At 36.6% G+C, this 13,439-nt stretch overlaps 1 protein-coding gene across 4 annotated transcripts in view; it reads left to right on the top strand.

Moving 5' to 3' along the window:
• furinb (furin (paired basic amino acid cleaving enzyme) b) overlaps positions 1-13,439 on the top strand; it is a 118,747-nt gene that overhangs the window by 86,590 nt on the left and 18,718 nt on the right. For all 4 annotated transcript variants that reach the window (XM_048157689.1, XM_048157691.1, XM_048157692.1 and 1 more), the window contains exons 7-8: positions 8,286-8,374; positions 11,075-11,247. In XM_048157689.1, coding sequence (XP_048013646.1) covers positions 8,286-8,374; positions 11,075-11,247 — 262 coding nt within the window. The remainder of the gene's footprint in view (positions 1-8,285; positions 8,375-11,074; positions 11,248-13,439) is intronic.

Genomic DNA, 13,439 nt, shown 5'->3' with positions numbered 1-13,439 from the left:
ACACACATTATATAAACCGTATATAAATTATAGTGAAATTCATTATAAACAACATTAATTATAAATGCACTATGTGCATGTTTTGCGTACTTGAGGTCTTAATGACGTTGATGTGTAGCCGATTTTGCCACCTCTGTCTTTTTATAAGTTTATAGTTCAACCCTCATTTATGAAAAGGAAGACAATGATACTTGTTATTGCATCAATCACATGTTAGTGTTCTTTTCCCCAACTACACATCATTTTTAGCTGTTTTAAGCTCGTCAGCTTTATTGTGACTCATGGCACTTTAAAAATACTGAGACCACAGTTATCTGAATCAGTGTTTTTGCACCTCACTGAGCTGTGAAAGGTAAATTAGCTGAACAGCATCTCTGTGGAAAAAGCTTTCTCTGTGGTAGTGAGCTCTAATCATCCGGAATGAGGTTTCGGATTTATAAAGCCGTAGATTTGATCTGGTCACGAGGTGCGAATAAAATCTGATTGTATAACATTACGTGGACTCGGCTATGCCCAGGACTGAGTCACTATCCATTATTGTTGTGAATAAATGAATGCTGGTGCCCCAGGTTTACATTCCATACATTCTTTTAAAGAACGAACACTAACTTTTTACGAATTGACAGGTTCAGGCTGTGCTGTCCATGCTCAGGAGTAAATGATAGTTTGATTGCTTTTATGCCTGAATGGCTGCCAGCGAAATGACCTTGATGTGTTTCCTGGATTTAGAAGGAAAGACTTTTTCCGTTTTTGTCAGGAAGGACTGTTTGTGTTTGGATTTGAAAGGTTGTGTTATGGTCCTGTAACTTCACTTTGTAAAAGAACTGCCCTTATCCTTGGCTGTGCCACGACTTCATAATGATACCCATTAAGCCCTTGAGTTCAGGACACGGCCACTGATCTGTCTTTCTGACTGCATGTGGGTGTCTTTGAAAGTTGTGGATGGGAATATGCAAATTGAAGTGGTATCACAGTATCGGACCTCTTACAAGGAGCATTTCGAGGAACATGTTTAACATTACACATCCTCATAAGATTATAAAGCCACTCACTTTGAATCACTTCCAGTCAATCTCAAGGAAGTCCTGTGCCATTTGAATGAAATGTTAACAAAGCAATGCTTTAAAGAAGTTGCGTTTAGCCTGCAGTCTAAAGCTGCAGTCACATTTAACATTGTTCAGCAAATAATTTTCAATAGTACTAAAAGGACATGGTGATGAAAAAATATGTGATGGTAGATGTTTTACATTCCTCTTAGAAACTTTGCTTTCCCTCGCAAAGCTTTTGTGAGCAAGCACCAAGTTTCTTAGAGGAATGTAAAACATTTGTGAAAGAAATTAAAAGCATTGATATATAAAATTTTCTACCATCCCATATTTTTCCATCTCAATGTCCCTTTATGGTCACTGTACTAGTGTTGCTTTCGTCAACGAAAATTATGACTAAATATCGTCGTCAACGAACCTTTATCACGTGACGAAAACGAGACAAGACGCAACGTAAATGCTGGTCATGTGACGATGACTATAATTAAATGTATAATGCAATATTGTTGACGAATAAAAACGAGACTAAATGTGGTTTACAAAATAAAAACTATGCTAAAATGTCTCTTCATTTTCATTAACCAAAATGAGACGAGACGAAATGTTTAGCGTTATTTTGTCTCGTTTAGTCGCATTATTATTATTATTTTGAAGTATTTTTTTGTTTCCTGTGTCTCACTTCAGGGGCTGCATCAGGTCGCACTGCGCAGACGCAGGCGACGTCATTTCCTCTGACATAGAGAAATCAACATAATATATTGCGTTGATCATGGAATGATTTAACATACTTGGCTAAAAATATGTCTCTCATCTTTCTGGGATGCAGTGTGTATCCAATGTTCCCGGACCCATCCATGTTCGTTTTCCAACGTGGAATAACACAAAATAGGTATCATCTTAAAACTTAGAAACTCGTTTTTTAATGCATCTAACAATTTCGAAAAACTCCTAACGAGTGCTGAGAAGTGCCTCTAAACCAGAGTTTACTGCCCGTGGGCGCCATCTAGCTGCGAAAAAATGAATAACACTTTATCACCACAAAATTTGAAAAAGATGCAGCTCACATGTAATGAAATATATATATGAAATGAAATATATATAATATATTGTCTTTTATCAGCAGTTTTTCAGCATGAAAATGTAAAAAAAAAAAACTAATTTATATTTTCTAAAACAATAAAAAGTGTTCTATCAAATGATACCTACCGTTTTGACTCTCTTTGCTACAGTTTTTGAGTTATGAGTCTTTACTTTTGTGTTTGTCGCTCAGAGAAAAAAAAAAAAAAAAAACTCTAAAAAAGCCTTCAGGTCTTAAAGGGTTAAGAGACATCTCAAGGCATTATAAGGTATTATCTATATAATGTATGAAAAAATATAATAAGATAACCTTGTTTAAAATAGGTTTGGCTAAATGATAATTTTAGTTTCGTCTATACTACTAGATACTATGCTATATTGATTGGGATAAATAGAATTGCATTACTAAAAAGAGACTAAAATACAATTTTCATTGACTAAAATTAGACTAAAATGTCATCAGTTTTCGTCGACTAAAACTAGACGAAAATAGTCATGGATAATTCTGACTAAAATAAGACTAAAATGCTCAGACTTTTAGTCGACTGAAACTTGACTAGACTAAAAACAGTATGAACGTGACTAAAACTAATAAAAACTAAAATGGCAACTTGACACAAAGACTAGACTAAAACTAAAATTAAAACAGGCCGCCAAAAACAACACTACACTGTACAATACAAATTCATACAAAATTGAATTTTGTGTGAGGGCAAAAGATTTGGTAACACTTAATTTCACTTGTCAATTTTAGACATTCTACTAACTATAGAAACTTTGCAACTACATGTCTGCTTAATATCTGCTAGCACTTTATTCTGATGGTCCATCAACAGACCATTCAATACTAACTACAAGTAACTTTGCAACTACATGTCAACTACCAGTCATTAGAGTATTAGCAGACTTTCTTCTTAATATCTGCTAACACTTTATTTTGATGGTCCCCCAACAGACCATTCAGTGCTAACTACAAGTAACTTTGCAACTACATGTCAAATACCAGTCATTAGTGTATTAGTAGACTGTTTGCTTAATATCTGCTAACATTATTTTAATGGTCCTCCAACTGACCATTCAATAATAACTACAAGTAACTTTGCAACTACATGTCAACTACCAGTCATTAGAGTATTAGCTGACTTTCTTCTTAATATCTGCTAACACTTTATTTTGATGGTCCCCCAACAGACTATTCAGTGCTAACTACAAGTAACTTTGCAAGAACATGTCAATTTATTTTACTAACTGTAACCCTAACCTAACAATCTACTAATACTCTGAGTTATTTGACATGGTTGCAAATTAATGAGGGTTACTTACAGGTAATAAAATGTCTAAAGTGGACTATAAAATTAAGTGTAACGAATGATTTCCCAATGCATATTTTCATTTGGTTCAGTTGGTCATGTGAATTCATCACGTTGAAAGTTGCTTGGTTTGAAAGTGACTTCTGTGTGAACTGTGTTTCATACATTGCTGCACTGTTAACAATAGACAATGGACCTTTTTGCTCATGAAATTTCGTCAGAATTACACTAAAGTAAGCGCACCTTAACAGTTAAAGTTAGCACAGAAGTTTACCTTGCTTCTACCTGACTAGTTGGCCATCCTGAGCCATCCTCAAAATGGAGTAACATCTTCATATAAAAGATGTGCATAAAATCTCTTTTTACTGTAGGCAGTTCCCTTATGCAATACATTATAGCTGCAAACAACCTCCAAAACGAGCTGATATAAAAACTGTATTGTTTATTCATGAGGTGTTCCCTGCTATCAACCATTCATCATGATAACTGTCACCTTGCGCAAGACAAAAGGTGGAAAATGATGTTTTATTGGAATCGAAGGCTTTACAACCTCAGTTCAGTGTCATTGCCCTTCATATGAGCATGCACAAATGTGTCTGGACGTTATTAATTGTGAGGAAAGAGGAAAAAAAGTGAACTGTCTGCTAGGCAGGTTAGCTAACTAATAAGCTTGTTAGCATAAAATAGTTTTGATCACATTTACAGTTTGAGAGAGATGGATGTATCCGAATGATACACGTTTTCTCCTCTATATGATAAAGGACTTCACCCTGAAGGTATATACTGTAATTCCACATGCCCTGGAGAATAAATTCAGTTTTGAATTACATGTACACAGCAGGTTTTGTGGAGGGCTGAGAGTGTTTTCACGTCGTGTACTTGCTCTGTAATCAGAATCGGATCTTAACGACCTGCATAATGGCCTGTCAAGAGCCCCTGTTTTCCCCACCCATGTACACCTCCCTCCTCAGTAATTATTGATTTGATCAAATACAATACGTCCAGAGCCTTAATTAGAAGCTATTGTTGCCCAACTGAGCTTTATACATCGAAAGAAATAACCCATTTTTTGCACCTGCTCCTTGTGTCATGACTTGTAATGAGTACAAAGAGACAGATTGTATTTTAATGTAAACCTTTGATTTGACTTAATGGTTCAATGTCTTAAGCTAAGAGTAAGGGTGGGATTGAACTTGTTGCTATGGAGTAAACACACAGTGATTGGCTGATGGGGGAGGAGTCAGCGATTTAATTATAGAAATATTGTGTCATGTTTCCACATTAAAATAAAGGTTTTAAAATACAAATGTTGCCCTATTCAAATAAATATTTTTTTAATAGAAATGTTGCCATAGTCAAAATAAAATGTTGCCATAAAGGTTTTAACTCCCTGAGGTCTAAAAACGCGCCGGCGCGTTTTGCAGGATTTTTTTTCACATTGCAGCAAAACAGACTTCAAATACTCTGTCATTTCTTGTCATAGAGACATAAGTAATATATCAATTGAAACTATAGAATGTCTTCTTTTATTTGTGTACACTCAGAGTAAAAACACAATGTTGTGCTTTTTGTAAAATAAAGAAAACTAACATGATGCGTGATCTCTCGTCTCCCTCTGAACGAAGTCCAATCTGATGGTTCTTAGAAAATGAACTGTAACTTATGAATACTAATGACAAAAAAAATGACACTTATGTCTAAAGAAACGTTGAAATGTCAGGTTTTAAATTGTGCAAGTCAAATCGAAAACAAACATTCTGTGTTTATGTAATCTGTATGAAAAGAGAGCCATGTCAGAAGTCTGTGATTCAGCTCATTATCCGCTAATGCGGCCACGCCCACAGAGCCAGCGCTATTCAGAGGCAATACTTGTATGCATTGTCTCAATCGTGTATTTATTGTCTTGAAAAGTGTTTATTTGGATGTTAAAGCCATGGTTAGCGATCTCTAGAAGACATGCCGTTAGTTCCTGGTTCCTTTTCTTCTTTATATTAATTTGTGGCCTAAAGCTGTACAGAGTGCCCTCCGGCTGCAAGTATGAATTGAAAACACAGTATCCAGCACTCATAGTGATGACAATAAATATTGAATAAATATTACTCCTCAGTATAGAAAATTGACATAAATATATAAGAATCCATCAATATTTCTCCAAATGTGCATGCTTTTAAGCTAAAAGCCTATATGAAATGCCATAGAGGTAACATAATTGTTCAGACACTTTGCATCACAGAAATACATTATATTTTAAAGAATATAATAGAATACCATTATTTTAAATTTTAATAATTTTTCACAGTATTGCTGTTTATGATGAGCTGAGACATTATTACAGAGGGTTTTTTTCATTAATATGCAAGTCATTTCAGGTCATTATTATGCTATTCTTTTGTCTTCTAAGGTGCAAATGACCCATTATTCATGATGATTCATGCCTCCACGCATACTGTGTTTCTTGACAAAAAGTGTCTTACAAAAACTAAATCAATATATTGTTTTATATGAAGGAGTAGGCAGCATAATTTTTACATCATTCTGAAGCAAAAACTCTAGTCTACAACCTCCAGTACCCAGAAGTCTTGTGAACACAGATTTAATATACTTTTTTTGGCCTTATTTCAGTGACTTAAGTTTTTTGTTTTTTCAATAACCATGCATAAACATTATTCCTTCAAAAACACAAACATGTACATACATGTTCCTCACATATTATGGTAGCCTAGTTTGTGCTGAATACAGTGTAATGACACTTTTGTCATTTATATGTTTATGAACAACTGAAAAAAGCACAAATGTCAGGGCATGTCAAAACTTCTCCAAGCCCCAAATCAGCCTCAGACTCCAGAGGGTTAAAATAGGCTAAGTGTCACTAATTAAACTAGTATATACAGTTAATTGTCCACCTCTTGGATGTCTGCATCTCGAGAGATTGCAGAATTCAAGCAACAAATTATGTTTTATAAACAAAGTTTGGGAGAAACACATTCAAACAGTTTTTCTAATCAGCTCGAGAAGAGGAATATATACACAGACGAAAGCCGATTCGCCTAGTTACTTTGACAGTTTTCTGCATCCCTCCACCTCCCCACTCTTCACTCTCGGCTGGGGATACGGAGATAACTTTGGGTTTGGGCTAAATTCCAAGCTCGGAGCCCCCGATCCCCTTGGACAGCACACCAAATATGCTTATTATATATATATTTTTTTTACTCTATTCAATCATTTGTAAGTGTGGACTCATGAAAATCATTGCCACAGGTAATCAGACAAAATTTATTTATTTGTTAAAGTTTTTTTTTTTTGCGTCTCATCGTAGATTCAAATCTATAAATAAAAATGTATTGAATTTATGAAGAAAAAGTTCAGCAACTAAGGCTCTATCGCTATTGCCTCAATTGTGTACAGTGTCTTTGGGTGGATTAGGACTGTTTGTGATTTGCTCTCAGTGACTTAGGAGTCCTCTTGACTACTCCTAACGTTTCACAGATTAAGGAGCTACTTTTAGTGCTAAAATGCTTTGTGAAATACTCTTAGAGCAGGACTCCTAAAATTAGGACTGACACGCCCATTATTTTTAAGAGTTTCTCCTAAATCGGCAAGTTAGGATCTACTTTTAGCCTTAAGATGTTTTGTGAATACGGCCCCTGACCTGTATCGGATTTAGTACCACATATGAAAGTGGCACGAATGGGAATTGAAAAGATCAGATTCCATGTGGTTTGTACTGTTTACTCATGTCATGGGGAAAACAGAAATGAGTCACATGTGGGCAAAAAAAATCAGATTTGGGCCACATTTACCTGCAGTGTGAACGTAGCCTAAGTTATTAGCAATCAGTGGATCATCAAAACAGCTGTGAGTGGGAGTGGCTATAACTAGCCAACTCCTACACAAAACATTGTAGTAGCTTCCAATGCACACACACACACACACAAAAATATTATTAAATAAGAAAAAACAACAACAAAAATGAAAGAAACAAAAAATAAAGATGATAATAATAATGTAATCTTTAAAAGAATACGTTTTAAATTGTTTATACTGCTTAAATATTTCTCATTTGCCTACAGAGGCAAAGCATCATGGCTGACTTACAAGTACAACTACAAAATAATAGCTGCAATTCTGTCATGATACTGCAGGGAGTGGATTAGCTATTATCATTTTTCACATTGTGCTATTCTTAGTTTTTGTTGTTTGAGCTTAGAAGCCAAGAGTATGAAGCGTATTCTTTTGTGTCGTTTTTCTGTTGTGTTGTATGTTGTGTTCTTGTGTGCCTAATAGTCTTTTTGTCTCTGTTTTTGTGTAAAATGGCAGATGTAATGAAGGCTCTGGTAAACCGAGGCCACCATTTTAACAACATCTGCAGTCTCATGGGCTTTCCAGTCCAACTCTGGGGTCCCTATCCTCCTCTTCTCCGCTTTGTCTCAGGGAAACAATGAGCTCCAATAGGACGCAGATGAATGGAGAGAAAAGCTTTTGCAGTGCACATACAAAACCTAAAGCCAGCTGCTATTTCTTTAGACAGTGAAGTTCATCCCCACCATAACACAGAGCCGCTGAGATTTCTCTGCAGTACTGTAGGAACGAAGTGACAACTATAATCAGCCATTTATTTATTTATTGTTGTTGCCTGCAAGGACATAATTAGATTTTAATTAAAGGATAAAGATAATGCATCTGTATTTGGGTGCACTGAGAGCTGCCTTTCTGTTGCGATGACAGCGCCCCAAGAATTTGTCTGTACAAACGTGGACTGAATTTGAATTGAGTTGAACTGAATGTGAACTGGATGTGAGACCTGCCAATGCCACACTGTTCACTAGTGCAAACTCTCTCTTTGTCTCTCTAGACACGGGACACGTTGTGCCGGGGAGGTGGCGGCCGCAGCAAACAATGGTGTCTGTGGAGTGGGTGTGGCGTACAATGCCAAAATTGGAGGTGAGTAAAGAATCCGAATGATTGGTGGTTATACATTTGCATATGGTAATAGGTTCAATTAAAGAGGTTGTGCGTTAAAACTATCCAAGCACTCTCTCATTTCCTGCCCTTTGTGCATCTGTCGTCATGCTTCTCCGGACTAATCTAAAACGCTTTATCTTTCAATTATAAAACACATCTATTAAGGTGAATATCTCAGAAATATCTTGGCTATTCTGGTCACATTGAGCGCATTCAGGGTCAGACACCGCTGCAGGCACACACAAATTCTCTTATTTTAATAGTCTTTGTAGGAAAATATTTTTCCATCCAGATGAGGGTGATTATGACAGAGGGAATTGCCTGAGCCTGCATGTAATTGCTGTGTTTTTGTGTGTGTACCTTTGTAATAAGAGGATAATTCTGCCTGTGTGTGTGTGTGTGTGTGTGTGCGTGTGTGTGTATAAAGAGAGCAGATGTTGCTGATCTCTAATTGGCCGCTGGGTCGCGTGTGTGTGTTGGGGGGGGGGGGGGTGCGTCAAGTGTCTAAATCCTGTTGCTAGGATTATTATTAATCAAATAAATGGCCACAGAATCATTCTTATTAATTAGATGCTCTCTCCCATCTTACATTATGTTCTAGCTGGACACAGCACTGCAACAAGCAATTAATCTTGGACTAAAAAAAGCCAGACTTTAGAAAATAACATTTGCATATAGTTTTTTGTGACAAAAAAAAAAAATTGTTCAGTTTGATATTTAACATTTTGCAGTTATATTGATTATATAATAGTCTAGAGTCGGACACAAAAAAAACAGTGTATTGATTTTAAATTTCTAAGACACCTTTTTGTTTAGGGAGCCCGTATGCCGGAGAGGTGTGAATGTTCATGAATAATGCTGTGATTCACACCTGAGGATATTAAGACCCTCCCCAGAATGAGCCGCATAATGAGCCATTCAGTCAGGAATGTGACTGAGTGAACTAAGAAAGAATGCAATGACAAAAGACATATATCATTTTTTGATTGAAGTTTATTTAAATTATAGTTAACTATATAAATGAAAGTCAAAAACACATTTTTGACTACACAGTTATACCTGGAAATAAATCCTGTTCAAAGATGTATGTGAACATCACATACCTGGCATTTGGTGTTTCTGCAATGGAGGGGGAAAAAAAGAAGTATATTATATTTGTTTTGTTATTTAAGAGCGCATTAGTAATATATGCCTATATGCATGTGCACAACACACATACTCTCTGCTTATTACACACACAGGGATGCTCAGCAGCACACAAACATGCCATATATTAAAAATAAAAGGATTACCATGTAAAAGATTATTTATTATTTTGTGCATAAAAACAAAAATGCTTTGGTGAAATCCAGCTTTTCCCGTAGAGTTCCCACAGTTTTTCCGCTTGCAAATTCCACCATCTAAATAGCGAATCCGCCATGGCGCGAGCACAACTGGCTTTTAAAGGGAGTGGGAAATGAGACTCTGATTGGTGTTTTGCACGTTATGCAAAAAAAACACACCCATTACTCATTAAGAGTATACGGACAACCCTTTTAGACCATGCGCCGGCCGCGCCGACCATTTTTTCCATCCTTAAACTAGCAAAAGTGGATTCGGAAATGCCCTAAGTGCACTTGCGGTAAAATAGGGCCCATCATTGGAAAGGTCTGAATCTCAAGCTTTCATATTTGGTGTCTGCTTTGTGATAGAAGTGGTATTTGGACAGAAATATATTAAAGGTGCCATCGAACGTTTTTTTAGAAGATGTAATATAAGTCTAAGGTGTCCCCTGAATGTGTCTGTGAAGTTTCAGCTCAAAATACCCCATAGATTTTTTTTAATTCATTTTTTTAACTGCCTATTTTGAGGCATAATTAGAAATGCGCTGATTTTATGCTGCGGCCCCTTTAAATTCTCGTGCTCTCCGCCCACGGAGCTCGAGCTTGCCTTGAACAGCATAAACAAAGTTCACACAGCTAATATAACCCTCAAAATGGATCTTTACAAAGTGTTTGTCATGCATGCTGCATGCATACATCGGATTATGTGAGTATTGTATTTATTTGGATGTTTACATTTGATTCTGAATGAGTTTGAGGCTATGCTCCAGACGTTAATACTGGCTTGTGTAATGCCGTGAACATGGACTGGCATATGCAAATATTGGGGTCATACATATTAATGATCCCGACTGTTATGTAACAGTCGGTGTTATGTTGAGATTCGCCTGTTCTTCGGAAGTCTTTTAAACAAATGAGATTTATACAAGAAGGAGGAAACAATGGTGTTTGAGACTCACTGTATGTCATTTCCATGTACTGAACTCTTGCTATTCAACTATGCCAAGGTAAATTCAGGGCACCTTTAATTTGTTACAGGAGAATCCATCAAAAAAATTTCAGTGGAATGTGGGTGATGTCAGAAAGTTTAATAACCTCAGTCAAGTCCAAATTCTTCTCCATATAATTTTATTTTTAACATCAAATATGTTCTGTTCGGCTGTGGTTTTGTCTTCATACAGCATGTTCACTTTCAGTGCCAATAGAAAAATTTGTACTGGAAACCTGTGCAACTTTTCATTTTCTTTTCTGAATATCCTTCACGTTTGCAGACAGTGCATTTTTACAAAACCCATTTTTCCTGTCTCTCTGGTTTCTACATTAACGCTTTTTCTTTCCGTCACTGTTCTGCATGCAGGTGTGCGGATGTTGGACGGAGAGGTAACAGATGTTGTGGAGGCTCAGTCTCTGAGCTTGAACTCGCAGCACATACACATTTACAGCGCCAGCTGGGGCCCAGAGGATGATGGGAAGACAGTGGATGGCCCTGCCAAACTGGCCAAAGAAGCTTTCTTGCAGGGAGTGACTGAGGTCAGTATAGACTGGAAGAAATTTTACTGGAGGTCACCAGGTCACAGCACTGTTGGTTGATAGTTGGCGTTTCTGCTGCTGGAAGCCATATCAGTGTTAGTTGATTGCATAACTGGCCATAGCTTTTGAAATCTGATTACAAATGAGATGTATTGCCAATAACAGAAAGATTTCATTTTATTTTTATAATAATTTCTTCCCTTCCTGCTAAAAAAGCATTTGTATATCAAATGCAGAATACATTATAAATGCTGGCAATTTCTGACAGGCATCTATTTTTTTATATCCGTGCATGTAGGCAGAAACAAGTCCTCTCAACTATCTCACAGGAAACACATTGATGCTCCTTTGCATAAATTAAAACTTTTCTCAACTTTGTCGAGTCACTAGACACACCTACAAATTACTCGTGTCACTAGAAATCGCCAGATTTTATTGAAAATGAATGTCTTCCAGTCACAGTGTCGCCTCAAGTCAGTGTCAGCGTGAATGCTCACGTCAGGTCATCCGAGCAGATTTTAGATCAGCTAAATGTGTCACAGCTGCCGTCGGCTTCGATCAGCACCTCCGGCAGAGGAACTGGGCTGGACGGGGTGAGCTGTAGAAGATGTCATCGCCTGTTTAAACCCGTTACAGAAAAAGATTTGAGAAGGATTGTAGAAGCACAAACACAGGATTATAGACAATACTATATTTAAGGAGAATTCTGTGATCTTGGCAGGAGATGAGCATTTGTTTTCTGTTTTCTTTTTGATATGTTAATTCTTTCTTGAGTGCCACACATACCCGTATCCCTTGTGAGTTTATACCTTGATGGAGTTTCAGCATACACAACGTCGCACTGTGAATATAAAAATCAGTTTGTTTTTATCCATTATTTGAAAATTAGGCTGTCTTCTTCCTTTCACTCATTCTTTTTACAGTCTTTTTCCCTTTTTCTACTGGTTTGTAGTGTTTTATAAGGCAAACATTACTGTTAATGTTGCTGATACACTACAGTTTGTGGACCTTTTAAGTTTTTAAATGTTTTTGAAAGAAATCTCTTATGCTCACCAAGGTTGCATTTATTTGATTAAAAATACAGTAAAATAGGATTGTGAAATACTATTACAATTTCAAAAAACTGTTTTCTATTTTATTATATTGTAGAATGTACAAACCCGATTCCAAAAAAGTTGTGACACTGTACAAATTGTGAATAAAAAAGGAATGCAATAATTTACAAATCTCATAAACTTATATTGTATTCACAATAAAATATAAATAGCATATCAAATGTTGAAAGTGAGACATTTTGAAATGTCATGCCAAATATTGGCTCATTTTGGATTTCATGAGAGCTACACATTCCAAAAAAGTTGGGACAGGTAGCAATAAAAGGCCAGAAAAGTTAAATGTACATATAAGGAACAGCTGGAGGACCAATTTGCAACTTATTAGGTCAATTGGCAACATGATTGGGTATAAAAAGAGCCTCTCAGAGTGGCAGTGTCTCTCAGAAGTCAAGATGGGCAGAGGATCACCAATTTCCCCAATGCTGTGGCAAAAAATAGTGGAGCAATATCAGAAAGGAGTTTCTCAGAGAAAAATTGCAAAGAGTTTGAAGTTATCATCATCTACAGCTTACACATCTGGAAAGGCACCATCAATGCTGAAAGGTATATCCAAGTTCTAGAACAACATATGCTCCCATCCAGTCGTCGTCTCTTTCAGGGAAGACCTTGCATTTTCCAACATGACAATGCCAGACCACATACTGCATCAATTACAACATCATGGCTGCGTAGGAGGAGGATCCGGGTACTGAAATGACCAGCCTGCAGTCCAGATCTTTCACCCATAGAAAACATTTGCCACATCATAAAGAGGAAGATGCGACAAAGAAGACCTAAGACAGTTGAGCAACTAGAAGCCTGTATTAGACAAGAATGGGACAACATTCATATTCCTAAACTTGAGCAACTTGTCTCCTCAGTCCCCAGACGTTTGCAGACTGTTATAAAAAGAAGAGGGGATGCCACACAGTGGAAAACATGGCCATGTCCCAACTTTTTTGAGATGTGTTGATGCCATGAAATTTAAATAACTTATTTTTCCCTTAAAATGATACATTTTCTCAGTTTAAACATTTGATATGTCATCTATGGTATATTCTGAATAAAATATTGAAATTTGAAACTTCCACATCATTG

The sequence above is a fragment of the Megalobrama amblycephala genome, linkage group LG15, assembly GCF_018812025.1.
Source record: "Megalobrama amblycephala isolate DHTTF-2021 linkage group LG15, ASM1881202v1, whole genome shotgun sequence".
Taxonomy (NCBI): Eukaryota; Metazoa; Chordata; class Actinopteri; order Cypriniformes; family Xenocyprididae; genus Megalobrama; species Megalobrama amblycephala.
Note: the sequence above shows the minus strand (reverse complement) of the source record. Positions and strands in the feature narration are given on the sequence as shown.